Genomic DNA, 27150 nt, shown 5'->3' with positions numbered 1-27150 from the left:
TTTTGCCCATTTTGTGATATCCTAAAACAACATTTTTCATCTGTAGTTTATTATTTTATTCTTTATTTTTAAAAAAATGGTGTGTCAGGTGACACAAGTGACGACCACACACAAAACAATGAAAGAATTTTTGAGATTTTATTTTTTCAAGATCTTTTGAAGAGTCTTTGTTTTGTGTACAGCTTTTAAGCATTATCTTACAGCAGATAGGTGAGTCGTTTAGACTATAAGAAACCCAGATGTATCAGAATATAAATATAATTCAACAGAACTGTGGCACTCAGGCTGCATTAAAAGAAGGACACAAAATGAAAAAAAGAAATGTACAGGATCATTTGGCTGATTTTTTCAATCATCCCACATTGTCATCCACTGTATCTCAGATGCTATCGACAAGCAGAGAGTAGAAATGTAACAAAACAAGGACATCCCATTCATGCTACATTCATCTGTGTGTCTTAAATTTGGACACATTGAGGTCCAAAGTGACAGCACTCCTGGACCTGTTAGCTCTCAACACCAGCGCTGGCGTTTCCATCGCTCAATAAGCAGAGCAGTGAAATGTTAAAAAGTCAAGTCTCTTCCCGCATCAGGGATCGTTTCCAATTCAGTTGATGGACCAGTGGCTTGAGGTTGGCGATGAGCTGCTGGTGGACTCCTTGCGGGACTGATTTGAGCTGTGGCTGTAGGTGGGGGAGTGAGTAACACTTGGACTGCTGGGCGGTGTGGAGGAACAGGAGGAAGACTTGGATTTGATCTGCAGCCACTTGTCACCCAGTGCCTTGGCGAAGTGGTCGTCGACGGACAGGCTGATGGAGAGCTGCTGGGAGCGGGCTTTCTGGTAGTTCGCTCCGAGGCTCCTCTGGAAATGCTCCTCAACCACGTGGTCGTAGGTGGATTTGGGAGCCACTGTAAGAGAAAGGATGAATGGCGCACATCAAATACACCTCAGTGAGTCAGTAAAAGTGAGTGGATGTCTGTAGTATGACTTGACAGTGACGATTAGGGAGGGACCGTCTAGTGGATTAACTCATTCACAGGAGTGTGAGACTGACCTGATGAGTGGCCTCTGTGGACCTCAGGTCTGCAGGAAGGGTTTCTTAGCGAGGAGATGGAAGTGATCACAGAGGGACGCATCTGAGGGAACAAACCAAAAGAAGATGAATCATTAATTACACGAAGAGACGCAGAGAAAGGACTTTATTTGCGCTTTCATACCGCAGCACCCCTGCTTTATGTCCTCTGTTTATCCCCCAAAATGATTAGTATCACCTAAACCTCAGTGTGCACGTCGTCCCATTACCACAAATAGTGTACAAAGTTCAATTCGAAAAAAGCCAAACGACTTGAGGACTGATTAAACTGGTTGGGTCTGGCCCGTGAAAGACAGATCGCTCCCAGTGTGGTGGCATATGCAGGTCAAAGAGGGAGCAGTCTGTTTGGTCTTGTTGATGGCATTCCTCCCTCCATTGCTCACATTTTCTCCCTGAATCCTGCTGGATTGCATAGCTCCAACAAGCTAAGGCCTGTATGCACTCTTGGAGGAAGAATGTCTGTGCGGTTGGATTCGCTGACTACAGGTGGGAGATGTACCACCGCTGTGGTTAGCCTCGGGCTACACTGAGACAACAAAGGGACGTGCGGTGATGCCACTATAGATGAGCTCTGCCATCACCTGAGTCAAGTTCTGAGTCCAAACATCCCGCATCACGCTGTGTGTTCAGGTGAATTACCTGGATTTGAGTGGCAGCAGAGCTTTTAGTCTTCTCCTCCGTGTTCTCAGGGTCTTTTCTTGGTTTCTTGATGAGGGCGAGTGGTTCATCCATGACTGGTGCGTAGTACACATGGGTGGGCAGAGGGCTGGTGGGGCTTGGTGTCGGACTCCAGGTGGATGTAGGGCTCTGAGGCCTGTTAAACACCGCCGGTGCTGGCGCTGCTCTCTGGGCAGCTCTTCCGCTGCTCCTGCTCAGCGCACGCTCTCGCCTAAAGCATGAAATGATCGGAACACGTCACACCTCTTTGACAGAATTTATATTTGATCGATCACAGTTTAAATGTAAATTATCGCTTGGAAACACGAGTGCAATTGTTTCACAAACCTTTCCTCCAAAGTGAGGCCTCTCTCGTGGCTGCGCTTGCGCTTCATTGGATAAACTGTTGGGACTCGAGGCCGGTCGTTTGTCATGTGTCTGTATCTGTCTTCGCTTCTGAGGTGAGGCTGACCTGAAAAACACCAAATTCAAGTGCAGGTTTAGAATAAGCAGCTTTGTTCAGGCCCATTTTCTAAAGAAAAAGACTGTTGCCAGAAGGATGACCCTTTACTGGCAGTGACGACTTTACTACGGCTGTAACAGTGTGTCACTCAGTGGTGAGTAACGACTTGTTTTGATCCGTGACATCAACCTGCATGACTACTATTCGTGGGAAAATGTTTTTTGTCACCGTTAATTGTAAACTCCGTTAACTTGTAGAACCCGATCTACCTGATCAGTGAGGCTTACAACACTCCACAGCTGATTCAATGGTAACGGTAAATGTTGTTTTTCTGCATAATGTTGGCAATCAGCCCTATCACACAGTCTGAAGGGCACAATCAACAGGTTCTGTTGTGGATGGGTGCCACATATCTAACAGCTTAGTCTTTGAACGACCCCGATTTGGGCGGCACCCATTTGTGAACGAGCCATCAGGGAGAATACACGCTGGGTTTTCTGCACCTACACAAGTTGGAACACATCAAGAACAGGAAGCTGATGAGGTCACTGGTGTATTGAATAAGACGAATTGAGATATGAATTCTAAGTGAAATTATTTTTGGTGTTTTTATAACACTTACAAACATTGACTCAAGGCAAAAAAAAAAAAAAAAAGTTATAGTTTTAAATCCATGAACTCTTAGCTACTGACACACATCATGTCTGAAGCCGTCATGCCTACAGTCAAAACACAGAGCTTTGTTTGAAAATGTAATGGCAGCATAATTACACTGTGGCCCATTGTTTGACTGTATGCTCAGTTAACACTGATGGGGCAGCGGGAGCCCTTCAAAGCTCCTTCACCTGTATTCAAATTCGTCATTCTGGGTTTTAGAATAAGTCACACTTGCATGAAGCACCTTATTGAAATCTAACAATGAGCTGATGCGGTTGGTCACTGGAAGAACAATACAAGCTGTTCACAGTGTATTCGCTCCCCAATCCACATTACCTACTTGGTGAGCACTCCAGCACCTGTGAGTAGAGTGCCATTGTGGAGGGGGAGGTATAACCACACCTATGCTGATTTTCTAATGCCTCAGGCATGGATATTTCTTCCTTCTTACCAGCAGGACTACGCTGCCTGACCTTCTGTTTTGCTGTGTTTAATCAGATTGTGGATATGTAACAGAAAGGCAGTAATTCAAATGAGTTCAATCTTGGTGTTGATAGAGAGTCATTTATTCTTTAGTCTAAGTAGATGTCCTGTATGAAATCTACTTATTTTCCCTTCTTGATGAATAGGATAAAGATATTTTTCCCAGTGTTTCTTTTAAAAGTTTTTGTTAGTTTTCATGTCACTGTCACATCTCTTTCTTTCAGTTTTAAACTGTTTATACATAATCATCATGTACACAACAAAAAAGGCAAATGACACTGTAATGAGCAATTTAATATAAGGTAGAAGGTAATATATATTAAAAGACCATGCTGTAAAGATCTTAACACATAAACCTGTAATATTGTAAGTGTTACAGCACAACCAAAGGGCATGATTAGCTCCAGTGATTGAAGTGAAGCAACATGAGGCATTAAAATAACAGTAATGATAAATCTTACCTTCTAAAATGTAGACCTTGAAGCCGCTGCTCATCCGGGTAATGTACTGGAAATTAGCCACAGCCATGACTGCTTGTCTCACTGAAGCCAACGCACAGAGGAACACCTTGACTGCTGGATCTCACAGCACACAATGAGCCTCAGTTTGAGATTGTATTGGACAGGTAATGAGATGCTGGGACTGAGCTCAGCCAGGTAAAGTATCAGGTGGGTGCAGATAGGTGCAGTGGCTTCCCTGTGACTCGGTCCTCGCGTTCAGATTGGCTACCGTCTGGGCCAATCAGGAGGCCGTTCAGCGTTGTTATTGTCCTGCGGGCGGAATGAGCTCACAGGTCAGCCTGTCTCTCAGGTAGAAAGTGGTAAATGTCAGTGGAGCACCACGGAATCCACACTGGCTTTACTCAAACACTCTCTCTCGTACAAGATTTCATCACAAAACGTTCACCTCTTTGGTCTTGAACCATGTTTATTGCACAGTCTTTTTTAGGACTTCTCTGAGCAAAGTGAAGTGTGTCTTTTGTTTCCCTCCATGCAGTCAGCACCTGTCCCCCTCCCCTCCCCTCCCCTCCCACCTAATCTGCAATCTCACCAAACTGCATTTTTTCGAGCTCTTAGCCCACCGGAGCTCCAGTCATTCCACTGACCTGCCCATACATGCACGCAGCTGCACTGTGAGCCTGCCTCACCAGTAATCCAAAGGCTTTTGTTGATGGCCAGACAAAGACTCCTAAGTCCTGGAAATGCTGCTGCCATGAGAACAATCTCGCCTGAGCACCCCGAGGAGTTTGGCCACACGTAGAAAGTCTTCGGAGGCCTCTCACCACAGAGGCCGTGTGACGCTGCTCACAGAATAATTATGGGGATATGTGACATATACAAACATATAAATTATGTCTTTATGATGGATTATGGTTAAGTTAATTGAGAAAACTGATCCCCTGTGCTGCCCTAGTGTCGGCTGGCACTTCATGCCCTCTGCTTCAGGCCATTTAATGTCCCGACAAAGTGATGGAGGGATTGGTTCAAAAGTGAGAAAGAGCTGCGCATATAAAGGTCCCACTGTGAATACATGCATGAGAAGTGAGAAGTGTGACGCTGAACTCAATCTAAGCTCAACAGTGCCCCCCGAAGTCATAACCTGAACTCCATCATTACCTGCACTTGGGCCCTGTGCATTGCATTTAATCAAAGAATGGCAAAAATGTTGTACTGAGCTTGACAACATGTCCGGTCAGTGGCAGATTCCTCTCTTGAACACGCAAATCTCGGTTTAGAATGTGTGGAACCTGCGAGTGTGTGACAGTTGTTCTTGTTTTGTGGCATTATTTGGCTTCTGCACGTCAAACGGCCAAGAGAGATCTCTTCTGGTTGTTTTGTTTATGTCTGTACTAGCACAGTGACAAGATCCTTTGCTCTTCATGCTGAAAACGAGATTAACATAGTCCAGCAAAAATGGATACAGTTTGTAGTTTAAATTCTACTATAGATGTATTATTAGTGAAGTTTGTTTCAATACACAATAGCGTTCCTCTTTGTCTGATCCAGCTGTTTACACAATCCTCAACATGATGGAATACTCCATATGACAAATTGTGAGGTGGATCTTCACAGTAGTGGAAGGCCCAAGTGTTTACACTGCAACACGAACATTAGTATTCCGCTAGTGTTTCATGATTTATTGGTGAGCGGATTCATTAAAATGATAACACGACAAGATATTTCTTTATTCGCCCGGGAGTGAAACCACCAGATATTAACCTGACAAAACAGAAGCCGTACAGTACTGTTGAGTAAATAATGTAATTGTGATATTGTTCATAAAATCAACAAAGACTTTAGAGCTTTGCTTTGCTGAGTGTTTTGCTGCTCTGTGAGTGAATGCTTTCCCACGCCTGTCTCTGCACAGCAGTCAAACTGACTGACTTTGGCATGTTGACAGTGACTAAACATTTTGGACTGAACTTGACATGTGTGTGGGTCACATTAAGGCAAGGCATTATTCTTCAAATTGATAAACTGCTAACTAAACAAATACAAAAAAATACTTAGCCTGCATTGAAATTCAAAAATAAATAATCACCTTTTTAAAAAAATGTTTAGTGATGATTATTTTGTCATGGGAAAAGTCTTTAAATGTGGCTTTTAAGCTGAATATGATACCGAAATACTGTTGCAACAAATATTTTCCAACAAACTGGGATGTGGACATTTTTTGTAATGAATTGTTTAATCAAAATGTGAACAGCAGCACTTAAACCTAATTTGGAGAGAGAGAATATAGCCCACCTATCTCTAGCTGTCCTTTATTCTAACCCCAACTCATACATTTTATGAGGACCACATACTCATATTACTAACAAAATAAGAAACAATCATTTGTTCTTTTAATTCTTCTAATTTTCATTCAAACATTCTTCTTCTTCTTCTAATTTGTTAATTTTTGTTCTTGGATGATAATTAATAGACAATTGAGCTTTTAATATGATTTTTTTTAGTTCAAATTTACGATGGAAGATGAGCAATTTTTGAGAGCTAAGTGCTATATCGTATATGTGAAAGAAAGAAGTCAGGAGTATGAATTTGAAAGATGTGTGAGTCTCCTTCCACAATCAACAGAGGGGGAACAGTATCTGACAGTAATATTTGATGCTGTCAGGACGTGTTCCCCCGTTTAAAATGTCATTTTAGATTTTCATATCTATAATTATAAAGATGTGAAGTCAGTCCCCTGGTGCTGTGCTGTTTGTGGTTATGTGGTTCTTTAGCCTCTAAGGAGAGGTGCAATTGAATGCGAGAGGATAATGAATCACTCAGTAGACCTCTGAACAATTTGTCCCCCTCACTTCTGAAATGATGGCTACACCCCTGGTCCCAGCACTGCATTCATGAAGGTAATTTGATTTGACCAAATGTAAATGCATTTACTTGTATTGAAAAAGAACATTTATGAAATATATTTTATTTTGCAGTGTCCATTTTTTCCTATAAAAAGAGTACAGACAGCAGTAATGTGGATCTTTTTAGTAGTAGAGGGCTAGAAGTATCAGTGTTAGTATCCTCCCAGCCCCCTCCCCGGGACAAGCCACACCCTGACAGGATCAAAATAAAAAAAGATGGGTTTTTTGTGTGTGTGTGTTTGCTTAATTCATTGCATTGCTAATTACAAAATTGCCATGTAATGTTAAGATTAAGACTGGCTATTTATCCCACAACAGGGAAATTCACTCGTTACAACAGCTTTAGAATAAAAAAGAATCAGAAAAATATTCATAAAGTTAGAACAGAAATAAATAGAAAACAACAAGATATTAACAAAAAGTCTACATAAAAGAAAAAGACTACAGTTCAGTAAGTTCAGAGTAATCTAACACAACACTGACTCTGCTGGTTGATGTCTGAAATGCGCTGAGGAGTGTTTATCAGTGTCCATCAGCCAGCTTCCTTAGTAAGGGCCCGGGGCTCCCCGGGGGTCGTGTTGATCACTTGCTCTGTGTGTCACCAACAGATGGCGCATCTCACGACCTGTTTTGACTCTGAAAATCAAAAGTGACACCTCGTGACAGCGGCCTGAGAGCCGATCAGCCACTGCTGCTTTACTGGCCGCAGCAGGAAGCGGAATCACACCAACACCCCGAGTGCACCCCGTGGAGTCAACAGCAGGCTCGTGTCTGACAGTGAGCGACGCCCCTGTGTCACCCTGTCCCCATCAGCACCACCACCGTCTCCCAACACAGAGCTGCGTCAAGCCACACACAGGCAGGCTGAACGACACAGGAAGTGTCATAATATTCCCCGCGATACAACGCAAACGACGGAAATACATTTCCCTATTTGGCACTACGGTTTGTCACTATACATCTCATGCTGAATTTCCATTAGACTGTCAAGACTCACCCTGGAATCAAGAAACAAACAACAACAACAACAAAAAAACCCATCCTCAACAAATCAACACGCGTTTATTTTGAAAGCAACACCCGGAAGTGCCGCACCTCAACCCGCCGAGCTCGACTGTGGTCCAGCCTCTCAGGCTCCCTTCCCTCAGGATGACTGGGAGTGACGCAGGGCAGGCAGACGAAAAAAAAAAAAAAAGAAAAAAACTGGGGCTGGAGGGGAAGGACAGGGAGAACGGCGGTGATGCAGGAAGGATCGTAGCTTCCATCTCACAGGTTCAAGCCCGATGCTCGACCTGCCCGCCCGCACACAGGACATGAGAGACGCGCAGACGCTGGCTTTCCTGTGAGAGATCATAATAAGGCACCATCACCTCATCCTTTGGGGCGGATCATTGTTGGATACCCTCCCAGGTAGGCTTGTTATCATGACACTTGCTCCTGATCAGGGGTCGCTCTGATTTGCTTGGTCTGTGAGGAAAATTGTCTGTAAGTCAGATTTAAAGGTGAAAGTAGTGGGTTTCATCTGAGTCAGACACCCTCATTTTTTTCCCCATCTTAAATCAAGAGGTTGTGTGATGGGTTTGCTAATTCCTTGAGCTACTCAGTCACGATTCCTCAGCAGGATCCTGTAATCAGACACCCGAATTCTGCTCCTGATCGATAACACAAGGCTCGTTTCTCTTTAGGCAACATCGATGCCACATCTGCACATGGGAAAGTAGCCTAGTCATCCCATTTCCCCACTGAACTTGTGAGTATTAAGCGTCCTCTTGGAGGATATCTGGACGCCCCTATCCGTCATTTTGTCAAGTCTCCATCATGAACTACCTGCGTCGACGACTCTCGGACAGCAATTTCATGTCCAACCTGCCCAATGGCTACATGACCGATCTCCAACGCCCCGAGCCGCCGCAGCAGCCGCAAAGCCCCGCAGTGTCGCCAGGGCCGTCGGAGAGGCGCCAGTCCACCAGCCAGCCGCAGCCTGCTGCAGGTGGAGGCTCCGGCTTCTTCTCATCCATATCCAATGCTGTCAAACAGACCACGGCCGCTGCGGCCGCGACCTTATCCGAGGCGGCGGACCGGGCAGGAGTCTCCAGCAGTGCCAAGGTCCTCCTGGTTGTCGATGACCCCCAGACCGACTGGTAAGAAACAGTGCACATCGGCGGCGCCGTGCCGCGTCTAGACAGAAATGTGTGCCAGACCGTGGGTTGCAGTGGCCTTAACATCTAGAAGGTCATATGATTCATCCGGTGCTGGGAGATATATCACGTGTAGCAGCCCGTTAGGCTTCATGCTCACAACAGAATCACCTCGCAGGTTTGTGCGCTGGCGGTGCCCTGGCAAGAGCGCAACAGACTGAAGGCAGAGAAGCCATTTTCATTAGGCGATCAGCTGTTGCTTGTGTCGAAGTAATGTTGGATTCTGCCAATAAACTGCTGAAAACGGTGCCAGTGCCTAGACTGAGACCATGATGATGCAGGGATTTTTCTTGTTCAGATCGAGGTGATGTGAGGACAGATTCTGTACGAGAAAAACGCATGCACCAGAGAAACCAAGCCCCTACGCCAGTCCACATAAAACATGATTATTGGGGCTTTGCGCACAAGTCTCATGCGATGAAACATCGCACTCCTATCTGCAAATGACACCTTAGATGATAATACACCAGGCAGATGTGTGCGCCATCACTCTACAGATAGTGTGTGCTTCTCTCGCTCTGTCAGATCTGGCAGGAGATGACGCGCATATATACGTTTGATAGGATGGATGTAAGATGCAGGGATCAGCTGTGTCCTCCTCATGACCAGTTTATGTAAGATAAGCTTCCTGATTTAGCTTGGCCTTTTTGTTTATGTTGCAAGGTGTATGTAAAAGGGCTGAAACAGCCTAATCCTGATGCATTGCCTACAGTGAGAGTAATTATGCAGCATACTGCCTCTAACAGATTACTGTGTCTGTGAAAAATAGCACTTTCTTCCATTGTTGTCAGCTCATTTGAGGAGGAGTTCTCTCAGGGTTTTGAAAATGTTTCACAAACGCTGGAGAGAATGTCAGCTGTCAGTTACAGGAGAACATTCGCAAAATGAGATTCATGTCCTGTGTCTTCATGTGAACAGCAACTGGATTCTAATCCTCATTTCATATGCAGGGTAAAGGTGTTCAGAGGACGGAAGGTCCACGGAGAGTTTGACATCAAGGTTGAACAGGTAGGTGTCACACATCTAACTCTTTGCTGGATTCTGTCCAGCTGTGCAACTTCACATCCCTCCAGAGAAGGACCGACAGATAAAATACAGATTGCACAGGCTGGACTTGTTAAAAGAATCCGCCCAAGCTTTACTTAGATTCATGACCAGACTTTGAACTTCAGATGGAGGGACGTTACATCATTCTTTCATCAGAATATTTTGCATTGTGCGGTGCCTCACCGCCTGTGATCTATTTATATAAGATCTGGTGGCTGAACACTTTAGCTTGCATCTCTTAAACTGAAAACATCGTCGTAGGATGAATTGATTGTATTTGTTTCTGGACATGATTCTCTCTAAAAGCAAAAGCAGCAATACACTGTCAATGGAAAATGTTCCCCTAGAAATATTATGCATCATTTATCTTCACTTTAATACATTTGGGTCTCATACCATTTTTATTTTCTGAGGTTGTTTCATGGTTCTTGTTTGGTCATTTTGTCGAGTACAACAACAGGTTCCATAATAACATAAAATAATTCATGGTTTTCAAATAAATTATCCAACACAATGGAAGCCATTACCATGTTCACAGAGAGTCCTTAGAATGATAAATGTCACTCCAGGTCCAGGTCACTAATGAGTATTGGTAGAAGAGAGGGACTGCTGCATTCATTCATTGATCTCCTGACAGTGGGTTAAGAAAATTACATTTTGTTTGACAGATGCTTCCACAAAACCATTCTGAATGCATTTCATTGCAATCACTTATAGATAGATAAATCAGCTGTTGGGTCTAATGTAACACCACCAATACTGACCAATACTCATTTTTGTGTGACTGGTAAAGTGTAGCCTCATAAGAATATTTATTAATATAAGTGCCACTGGCTATTTATGCTGTAATCCACCCAACAGCCCTTTGAAGAGACTCTCAAAGTTTAAAATCGTATTCTCCGCCTGAGGCACTTTCCTCTCTTCCTATTTTTGTCCCTCTACTTCTTGTTGCGCTTGCGTTTCCATTATTTCCCCTGTGGCCCCTTAGCAGGAAGAACAAACTTCAGATAAAGTCTGCCATCTTATAATTATACCATGTTCGACCTGGCTCATGGGGAGTAGGGAGTCATCATCTGTTCTGCTGCTCTGATTGAAGTGTTCATTGGAGATTAACCATGCTGTCGTCCCTTTAGGCGGAGTTCTCTGAAATCAACCTGGTGGCCAATTCCATAGGCTCCTACAACGTGAACATTGATGCGATCAGGAGCGGCCATAAGGTTACCAAGTAAGTACTCTGCAAAATATCTCTAGTAGAGAGAACAGTTCACACAAAGAGGAAAATGTGGTCAGTATCTACCCACCTTAATGATGATAGGAAAGTGCGAAGTTCTGTAGTCCACAAAACATTTCTCGAGCTAGTAGCTGGGAACTACTAACTTGGAAGAGCTGTATGTAATGACTGAATTTTCCTTAATGGGTGAACTGTCCCTTTAACAAATCTTGACCAGTCCACACGTGCTCCTGCAGATTTGAGGTTATGTTGAAATCCACCCTTGCTGCTGCTCAACTTGTCTTGAAACACAGTTTAATGTTTTGCTAATGTCCTCTGTGTTAGATCCATTAAGCCAGACTTTGTGCTGATCAGACAGCATGCCTTCAGCATGGACAAGAATGGAGACCACCGGAACATGGTGATCGGACTGCAGTACGCCGGACTGCCAAGTGTGAACTCTCTGCACTCTGTTTACAACTTCTGTGACAAACCATGGGTGGTGAGTAAAGAGTAAAGGTAAAAATAACAGTGCAGTAAGCGATTCTGTGAGAAGACGTTGGTGCTTTGGGTCGGGGTGCCACCAACCCAAAGCGGTGGTCTTCGACATGGAAATGACACTGAACAATCAGCTGTTTTTCTCCAGAATCGCTGATGCCCAGACCTGCAATGACTAATTGTCAACATATGTGTTGTTTACATTGGGGATGCTTGGGACATGTCCCCACTAATTTCTGGACTTACCAATTTTATGATGCCCTCGAGTATTGTGCTGGGTTAGACTTGTATATTTGAGTAACTATATAGATCACTACCCCTTGATTTTGAAAAAAAAAATGCCTTTGGAAAGTCCTTTTTTATCATTTCAAAACAGCATAAACCCTGCTTTTCATTAAAGCATAACCTGACACTTGACATGTTTTCTGTTCCTACTGTAGGTTGTTCTTTTGATAACTGATGTGATTAATTAATTATCAATTACATTAATTTGATTAATTGAGGCAAAAAAAAATCACGTCAAAATTCTCCGATTCCAGTCACTCAAATGTGAATATTTTCTGGTGTCTTCACTCCTCTTTGAAACTAAATATATTTGGGTTGTGGGCAAAACAAGATATTTAAGACCCCTTTAAAGAAAATAATCAACAGATTAATAATAGCAATGAAAATAGCTGCAGCCTTAGAGTCTGTAGGGTACATTATATGTTAGTATTAGTAGTAAGTATTTCAAAAACATTGCACATTAAATTCAGCTACATAAACATATAAACTGTTGTTTTGGATTACAAATCCCCCATATTTGTGTTTATTTCAGTTTGCTCAGATGTCTAGACTCCACAAGCAGCTGGGCCCAGAGGAGTTCCCACTGATTGAACAGGTTTACTATCCAAACCACAAGGAAATGGTGAGTTCTTTGCCATCTGCTCTCCTCCTCTTTCTCCTCCCCCCTTCCATTTGTGCTGATGGGTATGTGTTGATGCTAAGCAACCCCTTAAAGAGACACACACGCACGGACAGGTCTGAAAGGGTCACGCTTTAGGAGATAATTCACTTCCATGTCAATATTCAATCACATGTGGCAGCTGAGACCGACCCAACATTCTAGGGAGTGTCTTGGTTTCAGGCAGAAACAGATTTTTTTATAAAAATTATTTGTGTGCCAAGTCAGAGTCATTACATTAAACCAAGTCTGTTGGTGCAGAGCAGTCATCTCCACCCCCTGCAGTCACAGGCTGACAGTACTCGGCTGGCTTTCAAGCCATCAATATGAATCAGAATTTCCTGCAAAAATACAAGCAAGGTGCTACTTGTCATTGCTGTTTGATTTAAATTGATTCATTTATCAGTGTTTTTTTTATCACTATAGTACTCCAATGAAGTTGAAGAAATGCATGTGATAAATGAGTATGTGATAATGCTGTTGTTACAGATTACCTCCCCTCGCTTCCCTGTGGTGGTAAAGATGGGCCATGCTCACTCAGGAATGGGAAAGGTAGTATTGCAGTGTTTCCACAATTCAATGCGAACACAATATTTCTGGGACCTAAATACATGCTGGTATATTTATATTTTGATTGCTTCCCCAGGTAAAAGTGGACAATCAATACGATTTTCAAGATATTGCCAGTGTTGTGGCACTGACCAAGACTTACGCCACGTCTGAGCCCTTCATCGATGCAAAGTATGACGTTCGTATCCAGAAGATTGGCGACAACTACAAAGCTTACATGTGAGTAAAATTCTGCTCTCTTCTGTTTCAACCAACACACAGTTACTTTATGACTGGGAGGTTGTTTAACGTGGAAATTATATTTTGATTTTAATTGACAGGAGAACATCAATTTCTGGGAACTGGAAAACCAACACTGGCTCATCTATGCTTGAGCAGGTGGCCATGTCAGACAAGTAAGAGCTCTCAAATGCAGATGAGATGAGAAACGGTATATCCTGCAGTGTCACCCTGCACTATTATAGATCTGTTTAACATGTTCTTGCAGGTACAGAATGTGGGTGGACTCTTGTGCTGACATCTTTGGAGGGTTGGATATCTGTGCTGTGGAGGCTTTACATGGTAAAGATGGCAAGGACTATATCATAGAGGTATGAGCAGGCAGTATAATGTTATCAAGGGAATGTTTGTCTGAAATCAGAAAAGGAATCCATGAAAGCCATCATCTTGTTGACTTTTAGGTCGATGACTGTTCGATGCCGCTAATTGGGGACCAACAGGATGAAGATCGTGTCCAGATTGCCGAGCTGGTGATTTCTAAGATGAACCAGACTGTACCACACAGCTCTTCCACAGTCCGTGCTGCAGCAGGACAGCCAGCACAGGTGCTCAAACCACAGACAGTCAATACTTACAACAGTAAACTCTTCATTTGCATTATTTTACCAACTTTTGTTAGTTAGAATATTAACATTTTAATACATTTAGCAGATGCTTTCGTCCAAAGCAACTTAAAGTATTTCATGCATACATTAGCGGTGCCAAGCAAGGTGCCGACCAGCACATCAGGAGCAGTTTGGGCTTCAGCATCTTGCCCAAGGACACATTGACATGCAAACCAGGGGAATCGAACTAGTGACCTTCCAAGTACAAGACGCTGGCTCTACCCTTCATCCACAGCCACCCCTTAGAACAGCTAACATTAGTATTCAACAACTTCCTTGCTAACATTATCTAATGATATTGGTACTATCACTATACAATCTATGGCTGGATGCTAATAAATCACTGATTCAAATGATACAAACAGATCAACACCAAAATTTGCATTTGTGTATGTCTGATTTTGGGATACTGAAGCCATCAAACTTTACAGTTATGTCTGAAAATGCATTTCTGACTGGTCTAATACTTAACATCTCAGTCTTACAGTATTTTGCATTCAGGCGCATTGAATAAGCTGACATATGCTTCTAATGCTAAGTGTCATCAGTGTAGAAGTCGAGATTTATGTTACAATTATGGGTCATATGATTAAAAGACAACATAAAATTGAATAGTAATGGGCTAAGCACTGATCCCTGGGGGACTATAGACTTGATAAAGAGATCTGAGGCGGTCTCATTGTAGACAGTGTCCGATATCATCTATGAAACAATGGAAGAGAGAGGCAGATGTAGTAAAATATTCTGCGCTGGTGTAATTTTGCAATCCTGCAATGGAGGGTGTCTTGCATGGTGTGGCAGAATGTCTTTATATAGGAATTATTCTGAATATTATTTTCAAAGTTTTTCCATTTTCTCATTTGATAAATATTTGTTTTCCGTCCTTTAAACCCCTGTGTGTTTCATAGAGAGCAGTGTCTCCTCAGCCTGTCTCACAGCCCAGAGTACCACAGGCTCAACAGCGCCCCTCACCTCAGGGTAAGACACGTTTCACAGTTGCAAAAAATTAAATGATGCCATTTGTTTTATTTAGAAACCATTTTCTTTATCCCCCAAGGGTATTAGGAAAGTACTGAGTGTGATGGCTTATTTAAATTTTCTCCTGTAGGTGGTCAAAGTCCCCCATCTCAGCAGCGCCCACAGCCTCAAGGCCAACCTCCTGCACAGTCCCAGCAATCTGCCAGCCCTGTTCCCGCTGACTCCATTGCCCAGACTAAGGCTAGCCAAGGACCTGCAGCTCAGCAACGGCCACCAGGTCAGGGAGCTACTCAAGGCCAGAGACCTCCCTCTGGCCAGGGCTCTCCCCAGAAAAGCCAGGGAGGTTCACCTCAAACTCAAAGGCAACAGTCTGTCACCCAGCAGCAGAAACCGCCTGCAGGCCAGAAGCCTCCAGCAGGCCAGCAGCAGAGGCCCACCCAGCCCCCTAGGCAGCAGTCACTGGGAGGGCCACAGAGGGCTGGTCAGCAGGGTCGCCCTGGAGCACCTACCACCCAGCAGCCTCGACCTGCTGCTCAAGGCCAAGGGGGCCCAGGTGGACGCCCCCCACTGCAGCAAAAGCCTCAGCCCCCTCAGAAGCCCAGTCAGGACAACCCGGCTATGGGCGGCTCCCCACAACTAAAGTAAGTAACTATATATGATAAATGACGTGGGATAAGTTTCCTCTCATTTTTCATGATGTGAACTTGACACTTGACCTAAACAGAATATTCTTTCTTACTTTTTGCCTGCACTAAAGTTAGCATGCCACATCGAAAAAGTCTCTTCCCTGATCTGCCTGAATTTGCATGATTTATCGATTCTTCTGTATTTAAGTCCTCCAACAGCCGTTTCACAAAACATAACATTTTCAGATCACCTGGAGAGAATGTGATATGATGAAACAACAACAAGCGGAAGTTGGCTTGCAGTTGTTCATAACCCCAATTAATTTATCACATCTGTCACAACATGTTTTAGGATGCAGGAAACCAAATATGCTAAATCCAACTTATTAATAATTTTTCCTCTTTGGAGCAAGGATATACAGAACACTTAACAATTTAAATAGTGAATTAATCTGCTGGTTTTTTTAACTTTAAGAAACCTTAAGACAGTTTGTTTTGTAATACCGTACTTAATATTCATTGAATCCTTTGGTTCAGCTTTTAGCCAGGAAACGAATGTTATGCTTGCAAGATTCAAATCAATAACAAATAGTGGTGCAAATAGTAAATATAATTTGATGGTATGTTTAACAACAGGACTAGCTAGCTAGCCAGCAATGTCACTTTCCCCAAATCAATATCAGTTTTTTTAGGAACAAATGATCGGCGTTGTGAAATGCTGCTGCAGTGAGATGAATAGTGAATGGGATGTCAGAGGGGAAGTGTAGGTTACATCTTGCAGTTTGCAGGTTATAGCACATTAATTTAGAAAAGTGAACAGGCAGATACACTGGGAGTATTTAGTACCTTCATCTGTGTTTGTTTTTATCAAGAGTTAATAGACACCGTCTGACAGAGAGTAATTTTAGATATCCTCTTTTATATACCAATAGTGAGATTTTCCACTATCAAATATGCTGTCAAATGAAAGTCAGACAAAATGTATTTTTACTGTGGCATATAATCAAAATACTTACCAAATGTATCCAGCAGAATTATGTTTGAAAGAAAAGTAAATATAGTCAAAAAACAGCATGTATTTCTACCAACAACTTCTAAAAATAGTTTTGAGTTAAGCTGTCAAACTATCAAAGCTGTACAAATACACTTACATTCCATAAGTATTTGTGAATGCTTTAGAACATTTGCCATTGGCTTTTGCTCCAAAAAGAGTAGTACTGTAGTGGTCGATACACTGTGATGGTTTTCATGGACTGTTATGTGACTCACATAATCCTGATTTTGGATTTCACTGATTATATTGCATTATACGCTCTTGAAATAGAGTCATAAAGTACCTGCCATCAGTCCCTGACACAACATGCATTACTTTGCATCCAGACAAGTCATTCACTATTCATATCATATCAAAGCCACATTGAAATGATAAGGCAATACTGAATGACTGTAGGGAAGGAATGCGCTTTTATCATTTTTTACTGAGCCCTTCCTCTCCAGTCTCTCTCTCTCTCTCTTTCTCTCTCTCTCTTTCTCTCTCTCTCTCTCTCTCTCTCTCCCTCTCTCTGTCTTGCCGTGCTCCTGTCTTCCCATTCCATGGGTTTGCTGCATGACTTTAATAGCCTCTTCCTCTCCTCTATTGCCATTTTCCTCTCTTTATAGCAAGTCCCAGTCTCTTACCAATACCTTCAACATTCCAGAAACCCCAGCGCCACGAGCCAGCCTTAGCCAGGATGAGGTGAAGGCTGAAACCATACGCAATCTACGCAAATCTTTTGCCAGTCTCTTCTCAGACTGAGATGGCATAAGCCCCCCTCTCCCCCCCTCCTACTGACAGAAAGATGGACAGGCAAACTGAAGGGCATATTCCCCCCCCAATGATCAAGGACCAACAGGATGCTGTCCAATTCAAGTGCATTGTCCCTGAGATGAAAATGTACACACTGACACCCACTGCCTAAAAAGTCAAAATATTTTAAATAAACAAAAAGTAGAACACAGAGTAAATTCAGGCACTGACGTCTGAAACATTCCTTGCCTCGCCTCAAGTTTAAGTCATTGTGTCACGCAAAACAACACTTTACAGAAGCCTGTATATGCATGAACACGTACACAAAAAATAAGGAACAAAACACTGCTGCCACTTGTTTGTTGGTGCTGTAAAGTCATTGTGATCTTTTATGTTTGATATTTGGTTGGTTGGCTGACCAGCCAAATCAGTTCAGGGGCTGTATGAAAATAATAGGGCTGGGGAGGTGTGCTGAAAATACACAAACAGTGAAAATACAACCGCTCACTGTTGCTTGCTTGCTGAATTCTTGAGATCATGTGATCTTGTGAATCCGTCATGCCACAATGGTTCAAACCAGAATGTCCATCCATCAGCGTCCTAAAGACTACTAACCACAAGCAGCAATGTGTGAGGGCCAGTGAGATAAGTGTCCATAAGAGGTTAGCATATATGCTCTAGCATCAGTTATATTAGAACTTGAGAATATATTTGATTGAAAGAAAAGCAAAGGACTATGTTTTGCTCTTCTTCCGACCGGCTTTAGCAAGCGTTTAATTTATCAGCAGCTTCAACTGGTCGTTATGATCCCCAGCTGTTGATCTAAATGGTTGAACTTTTGTTCAATCACCTGCCAAGTATTTGTTTAGAAGTGCCTGACCTTTTTCCAAACAGTTTCCAAGGACGACCTCCCAGATGGTTCTGCGTAGCAAACCATCTGGAGCACAATGTTACATACCCTCTGCAGAGGGGAAAAATACACCTCCATGGCCCAAGTCATCTTTTTGATTTAACTATTTGATCGCTTTTTATCTAATATTGTCACAAACGTAAAATATGAAACAAAATAGGAATCTAGGCTAAGAAAAAGACATCCCCCTGCTCTCCCTAAAAGGTTAGGCTACTATTTCAAAATTACAATACCTTCCCTCACCTTTTTCTGACACCCTCCACCCCTAATACCTTTTATACAGTCCCTAACTCAGCACAGCCGCGCACATAGGATGTCCAGTGTTAAGCTAACGCTAGATCTGTTGACTGCTCATGGTGATGTCTTAGCTGCATGTCAACAGGAGGCAATGGTTGCATTTTCCAACCCCTGACATTGGCGCTTGTAACTGTGTTGTCACATGTAGTTGAATTAGCTAGCTAGCAGAGTAACCTAGTAGGTGTTGTGAGTATGTTGTCGCTGCCCCTTTTTTTTCTTCCCTCTGGTTTCTTTTCGTCGCACAAGAACAAAAAAGCCTGAAAGCTCTCCACCTTGAACGCATGCCTTACACAGACAAGACCGTCAGATCAAATGGAGTTGTCTCAGGGATGTCCAATTGATTGTGACACTTGTATGTTGGTGAGGGTCTTCCATTATAGTTTTATTGTGGTTGTTTACCAATAATGAAGAAAAAAAGCATGCATTTTAATGAGGTAGAATGTTTTTTTTTTTAAATTTTGTATTATTTCAAATGCTTTTGCACACAGAGTATACTGCAAAATTATACTTGAATACAGTGACACTGACTGAGGTGTGGGGTCGATATTTTCAGGTTTATTCACCTGCCACTTGACAAAGCAGCAATGCAGTGGTCCCACCATTGGGTGCTGCTGGGTCAGTTGTAGGTGCTGCACAGTAGAATACAGCATAAGCAGGGTTGACAACTGTTCGTGGAAAATGACAGTTTCATTTAATATTCCCTTGATTTCAAAGCTATGTAATGTATAGACTTCTGACTGTAAACCAGCTATGAATTGAATGGATGTACAGTGAGTTAGTGGATTATATCAGGGTTTTTAGCAGTGAGTCAGTGCATTGTCATTTTGCACTCAAGTCAGCCTTCAGTTTACATCATTTGGTGCAGCAGGGTTTCTGCTTCCATATATGCCTCTTGGGCTCACACTATGAAGAGGCTATACAATAAAGAAACACAATAATGTAAACGTATAGGAATGTCGACTGCGGGATGCACCTCTGCGGGAGGTTTAGCACTTCCTGCCAACCCTCCTTTGCACTGACAACCCTTTCTTTGATCACAACTCAAAAGAATTCGAAACTGTTACTGAAAACGACTCTGTTTCCAGGCACTAAAACATGTCTTCCAGAAGGAGTGCTTTCCATTCAATGTTGACGTAGTATGGCAATATCATGCTTTTTAGAAAAGACCCATGAGCCAAAAGTATATAGGAGCCCTGGTTCCCCTGCAGATTCTCCCTGCTGCCTGTGTTTTTCAGTCTATTTGTGTAGCCACAGTGACCCCTTGTGCTCAATGGTGCATAAATGTGTGAATGTTGTTCTGTAACTGGTCAAACCAAATAGATGTGTTGTACAGAGCTCCGAGTGGTGCAGATCGTCACCTTTATCCCCTGCTGCTATTTGTGCTTGTTGATATTATGTGTGTCTCTAAACTCTCTAAGCTTTATTTTTTTTGAAACTTTGGCATTTTTGTTTTAAATTATTTTGTAAATGCTTTATTTTTTCTATGAGGCAGGACTATCTTGGGGCTTGTCAGTTTATGCATTAGTGATTCAGGGCTTCATTTTTAAACTTTACAGTGACTCAGTGTCAGTGCATGACTGTCAGATTTATCGTGGTACAGCCTACAGCCAAGAGAATCATTAAGAGCAGCTTTGTGTAATTGTTACACTGAGTGTGTAATTTATGAAAATGAGCCATCACAATTAGCATGGATGGTTAACTTTGAAAAATGACATCTTGTCACTCAGAGGCATCGTCGCCATATCAAGACGTACCACTTGGCACCTCTTGAGCCTGACAGGATGAGTTGTGACAACAATGCAAAGAAGTAGTTTTATGCATTTATGTTTTTGATATTCACAGATTATTTCTTACATTATTTATGGTGGCTATATTTGACTGTGAATGTACATTATTTTCTTTGTTACAGCTAGGTTTTATTGTTTTCTAAATGCATTGTATAATCATTGTGAAATGATTTGAACCCTTACGAATTTGAGTGTAACTGATTGTGTCGGTTGATGCCTGCCAGATTTAAAAACGTACATCATCAATGTAAGTGCAAGAATCAAAAAGCTGAGATTTTTGTTGATCATAAACTAAGATCATGTAAATCATGGTGGATTATTGAATTAGATGTATAAAAAAAGAAGAGTATTTGATGTTATATGCAATGTAGCTATATTATGTGATAATGAGTATGTTACTAAAACATGCACATGTCTAATAAAGTCTATGACCAAACGATGACTGTTTTATTTGTTATTGTTGCCCAAATATAAAGCAGCAACAGTGATGCGTTCAGGTTTAAGCTATGTTTCATGTCAGTCCCCGACAACACGTCCTCATACCTAAAAAACTGAGTAGGTGAATTGCCAGTTACTCCCAAAACAACATATACCACCATTCCACCCAGAAACATGACCTTAATAGTGCATCAGTGGCAGGCATACTGGACCTTATCATATGATCACAGTTTGGTTAGGTTTAGGAAAACCTTTTGGATTGAAATAAATACATTACTTACGTTTCTTCTGCTAAATGATGTACCTGATGTTATTTTACTTTGTTAGTAATTTAAAAAAAACCTCACTGTTAACCTGTGATTGCACAATGGACATGACCAGCGGGGCCATGAGTGAAAGTCTTGTGCAACCTCATCCTTAAGCAGACCTTCTGGTGCGTTAGACAACTTGCCTGACTTCTTCCTTTGCTGCCATAATAATAACTACAGCCACAAGAGGTCACCACTTAACAAGAAATGTAAATATGGTACACCATATTTCGACTTTTAGTCAATCCTCTGATGAGGACAGGCTGCCCTGGAATAGGATCTCTTCTGGTAATCTTTCTGAGGTAATGAAATTAGGCTTGAGTGACTAGCAGGTATCAGGTATAGATAAGATTGTAGCAAGAATCATCCAAGTAAATGCTTTGAAAATCCTCATAGCTGACTGGAGTTTCTTTATTCACATATATATATATATATATATATATATATATATATATATATATATATATATATATATATATATATATATATATATATATATATATATATATAAAAAATAATAAAAAAAAGCAGTTTTCGAGGCTGTTCTGTAAATAGGATCCCCATGAATCATTACCTATATAAATGTCATGCTTAACATCTTCCTGTTTTAAGATGAGTTATTCCCAAAATAGCTACAGATACAGCTAATATAGTTTGCTGAACAGATACAGATACAGATACAGATACGGATAATGGCGTCCTCACTCATATCTACTATAAAATAACATTTTTATTGAATGTTTACTCTTGCAAGTTGTTGTATGTTGTAGATTTGAGGCCCCAAATCAAAAAGATTTCACAAAAATCAACTGTCTGGATCTGACATGACATATCGATCAAGGTTGAAAGTATGAATTTGGCCTTAAAATGTCCATATTAAACATGTAGGAGTTGGGCCTGTAGGGCTACTGAGCTAGCAAAATGACTAAAACACACAAAATATGAGGTCAGGAAGGATCTGAAAAATGATTACAGTGTTTTGCAGAGTAGTTGCAATAGCAGGCTTACTAATGTGGCCACAAGGTGGTGCGGGCCTTCAGTCTGACTACTGTAGCTTCAATACTGCATGAGATTAATCAGGTTATATAATTCATTTTACACTGGTGTAATGAGCACAGCCTTTTATGTCTCCGTCTGTTTGATCAGAACTATTCATTACCTAACATTACGTTCATTTGGCAAATGCTTTAGCCCGAAGCAATTTACAGTATGTGTATTCAGATGTGATGTTAATGTGAGTGAGACATCAGCAAAACATGGGAATACAGTCAAAACATGATCAGTGCAACAGTTCAACTACTTTGGATTTGAGGTTTTTGTCATGCGGATACTGGGGAGTCACTGACCACTGAACCATCATTATGTCAGTGATGCTGCACAGAGTTTTACGGGAGTTTGGTCCTCTATTATGTTAAATACTCTAATGAGGTCTCTTATTCATTGTCTCCTGAGAAATTGATTTTAATGACATAATTCCGAGTTGTGATCACACAAAATACACAAATACAAATGTGTGCATAATCCTATTAAACAAAACTAATCTGGCACATATGAACAAACAGCTCTCTGAATGCCGCTCATCATAGTTTAGTCTTTGGCCTTTCTTCGTATAATAATGGCCTAATTCATGGTGCTTGAGGAAAAACACATGTATTATGCTCCAATATCTTGTGGGCTTTCATTAGGGCTGCAAATCTGAATGGAGCAGCTGCAGCTGAGAGAGGCCGGTGGTATTATGCATCCCCAGTCAAAAGAAAGACTGCGTTTCATTGCCTTGTTTTGGGCAAATCAATGACTGCATCTACAGCTGAAACAAACACATTCAAACAGAGATGTTTGCTGTCTAAATATTTCAGCTGGCAGGTTTTATACACTGAGAGAGAGAAAGAGAGAGAGAGAGAGGGAGAGAGCTCAGTTTTAATCACCAGATGGATCAATTTCTTTTTCCTGTTAAAGTTTTCATTGCAGACAAAAGTGTCTGCCGTGCAGAATCCAATTTGCAGGCAGGACGTTATAGAGCAGTGCACTCATGAAAGGTCAGTGTCGTTTTTATAGCTCTGTCTGCCGGCGTGACTTTCTTATCTCGCTGCCCAGCGGGCCATGGTGTCCTCTCCTAACAGATGCAGGTGTGGTTATCAGTGAAGATACTCCTCTGATCAGTATAGCCAAGATTTTATATTGAAAGTGTTATGGAAGATAATGACATTGTTCTCATTTGGCATCTTTAATTTGCAGATCTATTTAGTGTCTATGACAAGGCATTATCTGTTGATCTAAGCCATCCATTCACAAGAAAACTGCAGAAATTTAGATTTTCTCCCACCAGCCACACACTTGAGGCACTGTGTAATCATTCTCTTACAACTTCAATGACTTTGCACATCACAAGTAAAACATTCAAGGGTGTTCTCAGCAATAGTCTTATTCTGCTGTGAGCAGAGAGAAGACAAAAGGGGAGGGGCCTCTCTGAGCCAGGATATTTCTAGAGCTGACCCATTTAAACAGCCTGGAGAAGCTGAGAGCACAGGTGCATCTGGAGTACATAATTACATACATTAAATGTCAAAATTGATTTGCACATGCAGTGTGATGGGTGGATGTGCAAACTAGGGAGAAATTCCAGGCGAGGGGGTCAACTCCCGTTTGTTTTATTCATTTCAAATACATCGTAAAAATACATTTCACAAAGTGTTCTCATCCAATATAGAAGGAAAAGAAATGCTAACGTCAGTCCACTATCCAGTTCTCTTGTTCAGCCATCACATGCTAGTATCTGAATGGAAAACAGTGGCTGTTACAGCTATTATACATGGCCTGCAGCCTTGCACAATTAGTGCAAGTCAGTACTGCTTTGCATTGTGCTGCTGTGGGATGGAGAGTGAGAGATATCCATATTTAGAAGGACCTCATTGATTCCTCCTAACCAGGGCACAAAAGATTTGTTGTCTGTCCAGTCTTGAATAAGCACGACCTTAATGACAGCGCTGCATTATAAAAACCTCCTGCTGGGCTCGATCGCCGTTTGAAAATGCGATGAAACTCGGAGCGAGAGGCAGTTTGCTCTAACTGTAATATAACTGCGTTCTGTTTCTCTGCAGTTACATAACAATATCACAGTGACAATGCACAACCACAAATAATTCACACCATCAGGAGCCCTCGCAAAGATACTGCACCCACCAACAGGCCCGTCTCTTCCTTCCAAATGTGCTTCCCCTTTAATAAACCTGCACACATGACTGAATGGTTCCTCAGCCAAAATGGCAGATGATGAAGGATGAGAGAGGAGTGTGTAGTAAAGATTTAATTAAGACTCACCATGGGATGTCTTACTGACTCCAGAGAGCAGGACAGAGGAGTTTGTGTTTGCACACTGCAGCTGTGAATAATATCTACACTATTCTTACTTTGACCTACATGTAGAATATGCCCACATGAGCGCAGGTCTTTGCTCCTGCTTTATTTCTGCCACGAGGCTGCCAGGGAGAGGGAGGAGGGGTGTCCTTATGTTTGAGCTTATGTTAACTTTTAAATTGTCTTTCTATGCCGGACATAGTCAGGGACATAAGACGCAACCACTTGACACACAGCTGATTTAAAGCCGCACTGCTGAACCCTTGAATCACTCCTGCCAGAGCATTTGTAGATTGAAGGTTTACTGGCAATTTTCACCTCCGGTCCTCTTTTCTCAGTGACGTAGATTTTTATGGTCTCCATGGAAGACTCCCATCAGCAATTTTACCTCATTCCCTTTGAAATCAATTCAGTCTCTTTTGCTCCTACTCAGTGTGGGTTACCATGGATACCGCTCCCAAATGGTTCGGCTTGTACATGAATTTGTTTATGAGTGTTACTTGGAGTGGATTAGAATGTTCTTTTTTGTGTGTGCAGCCAAAGTAAACATAATTTGCTAATTGAGCGCGTTGAAATTACACTCAAATTGTTCTAGTCGTCGGGTCTCAGCCCCAAAGGAAGCATTCCACCTTTGCGACATGCAGCATCAGCTACATGAGGGCCGCAGTTAGGGTTCCGCAAGTAACTCTTGTCCACTCAGGAAAAGCCCAACAATCCGCTGAATATAATCTGGTCTGATCCACCAGGAATCGAAACTGTGCCAACGTTGCCTCTTCAGTAACCCTGATGAGCCAAAGAAGCATCCAAATACTTGACCTCGCTGCGTGCAAATCCACGGTCTGAGTGGCGCGCGCCTTATAAATTATGTCGGGGGAAGGAAAGTTGGAGGGGGAGGATTGGGTGGTTTAATTTGTTGAGGACTTAGTCTGAGTTCATTTGGATTGAAGGGAAGCATCCGGGTGCATCCCCCACTGCCTCTGCTACTGCATTTCATCCTCCTCTGCGTCCAATGAATCGGAGTTGTACATATTTCATAGAGGGCATGAAAGTGTCCTGTAAGATCGCAAGGAACCACCCATATTCAAACATATGTCTATCTGAGAGGTCTTATTCTGGCCGTGTGAAATATTCACCACTGCAGGGAGAACATCCCTGGGGGTTTCTTGTGAGAGCTGAAATGTGTTTGCCTTATCTCTGTCTAATGTGTTTTCCCTGTTTCCTCTGACATATCATTACAGTCCAAAATAAGTGAAGCTGAGAGTTGCTTTGTATTAGCTTGCCACGCTGGCTATTTTGGGCTGGACTTTGTAAGCGGTGGGGCCTGGCTGTGTGTGCATCCCCGCAATCTCTTATGTAATTCCCTCCAATAGGAACGCAGGAATCAGAGAGAAAGTTTGTAGAGAGTCGCTCGCTCTTACGTAGAGCTAATTGGAGACAGCGGGAGAGCTGAAGGTTGTTCTCTGAGCCAGCATGAGCAGGGAACAGTGTAGGAACAAAGCAGAATGTCCAGATTCTTCCTTATGGCTCAGTATGGTGGATATGTCAGAGCAGCATGAAAGCTTGTTTAAACATCGGAGGCAGCGCGAAGCAGTGTCTGCTTCACTGTTGTTACTTTGTGGTGGTATATGCCTGATTGATCCCTGTCAGAGGGGCCCTCTAATCAACAGAGAGCCATTGATTTACTCTCCACAGAGCCTACGAGGTGCCTGAGACACCTGCTAGCAGCCAGCTGACAGACACTTATGCCTGCTAACCAACAGCTGACACAAACTGATGCCAATGCACTGTGCTGGAGAGGGTGAGTCACACATGCTCGGATGGATCCCACTCTCATGGATGCTGGAAGCCACACAATGTGAGATCCACTGTACTGTCATTCTGAATCATATCTCGTACACGTGGTATGTCACAGATGGAGTCTCGGTTAGCCGTGGTGTTTTGTAACCAGGATGCAGGCAGGAAAAGTGTAGATAATAGAAAAATCGACTGCGCGCGAGCAGTGCAAAGCTGTTATTCCTGTTACAAAATGAGCACTGTCAAAGCGAAGTATCATTGCTATCTTCAGCCTGATCAGCACAGTTTGTCTGTGGTGATTTCTATCTGCGGTGAGAGTGCTTCAGTAAGCAGTTTCGCAGAGGCAGTCACATGCTCCAGGCTGGGGCTCACAGCCAGCTGTCCCCACCATCAATTCAGACAATGCAGAAGACTGTGGAGAGGTGAGACTTTGGGCCAGATGTGTGTGGCACAGTGCAGGCTAGGAAATGCAGATTGTAAATGATTTTTCAACAGGCAAGTTTGGGAGAAAGAAAAGATGATGTGCAAAGCAAGATCATGTTGTAACAAGGAAGGCTTCTATCAGGAATAAGGGCACCGTATTCAGGTGCCAATGTGAATGTTTGTATAGCCTACAAGTAGTCAGATTCACAGATCATTATCAGCAACACGGTCACCAGAATGGATGTTGTAGATATATGTTCCTGCAAAATGTCAGTATGTTACGACTTTACATTTCTATGTGTTCAGTTTTGAATATGATGTTGTGACAGTGCTGTGCTTACGGTCTGGTAGGACAGACACAACAGCTACTTGGTTCAGGTTAGGAAA

General features: G+C 42.4%; 2 protein-coding genes across 3 annotated transcripts; one reads left to right on the top strand and one right to left on the bottom strand.

Moving 5' to 3' along the window:
- Positions 1-58: 58 nt before the first annotated feature.
- On the bottom strand, positions 59-4201 carry vgll4l (vestigial like 4 like). Its single transcript, XM_037098514.1, has 5 exons — positions 3816-4201; positions 2100-2223; positions 1734-1983; positions 1056-1137; positions 59-909 (listed from the first exon to the last, which is right to left on the bottom strand). The coding sequence occupies exons 1-5, from the start codon at positions 3880-3882 to the stop codon at positions 608-610; spliced, it is 825 nt and encodes a 274-aa protein (XP_036954409.1). The 5' UTR covers positions 3883-4201; the 3' UTR covers positions 59-607.
- Positions 4202-7742: 3541 nt separating this feature from the next.
- Positions 7743-20883, top strand: syn1 (synapsin I). Of its 2 annotated transcripts, none has more exons than XM_037099564.1 (14): positions 7743-8122; positions 8398-8853; positions 9861-9918; positions 11091-11182; positions 11513-11669; positions 12483-12572; positions 13098-13160; positions 13255-13397; positions 13499-13573; positions 13666-13768; positions 13859-14002; positions 14971-15040; positions 15171-15681; positions 17326-20883. In XM_037099564.1, the coding sequence occupies exons 2-14, from the start codon at positions 8531-8533 to the stop codon at positions 17459-17461; spliced, it is 1965 nt and encodes a 654-aa protein (XP_036955459.1). In that variant the 5' UTR covers positions 7743-8122; positions 8398-8530; the 3' UTR covers positions 17462-20883. The 2 variants fall into 2 exon arrangements, with proteins under 2 accessions (XP_036955459.1, XP_036955460.1); XM_037099565.1 differs by having other exon boundaries at positions 7745-8122; positions 17364-20883.
- The last annotated feature ends 6267 nt before the right edge of the window (positions 20884-27150 follow it).

Source organism: Acanthopagrus latus, chromosome 5 (genome assembly GCF_904848185.1).
Source record: "Acanthopagrus latus isolate v.2019 chromosome 5, fAcaLat1.1, whole genome shotgun sequence".
NCBI lineage: Eukaryota > Metazoa > Chordata > Actinopteri > Spariformes > Sparidae > Acanthopagrus > Acanthopagrus latus.
This window is presented reverse-complemented; position numbering and strand designations above follow the sequence as displayed.

Bases quoted from the DNA above. Each gene is read 5' to 3' on its own strand.
- vgll4l (XM_037098514.1), bottom strand. From the start codon at position 3,882: ATGGCTGTGGCTAATTTCCAGTACATTACCCGGATGAGCAGCGGCTTC. The intron at 2,224-3,815 runs GTAAGATTTATC...GGTGTTTTTCAG, and splicing joins CAAGGTCTACATTTTAGAAG to GTCAGCCTCACCTCAGAAGC. The intron at 1,984-2,099 runs GTTTGTGAAACA...TTCATGCTTTAG, and splicing joins GGCCTCACTTTGGAGGAAAG to GCGAGAGCGTGCGCTGAGCA.
- syn1 (XM_037099564.1), top strand. From the start codon at position 8,531: ATGAACTACCTGCGTCGACGACTCTCGGACAGCAATTTCATGTCCAAC. The intron at 13,398-13,498 runs GTGAGTAAAATT...TTTAATTGACAG, and splicing joins GACAACTACAAAGCTTACAT to GAGAACATCAATTTCTGGGA. The intron at 14,003-14,970 runs GTGCTCAAACCA...TGTGTTTCATAG, and splicing joins CAGCAGGACAGCCAGCACAG to AGAGCAGTGTCTCCTCAGCC.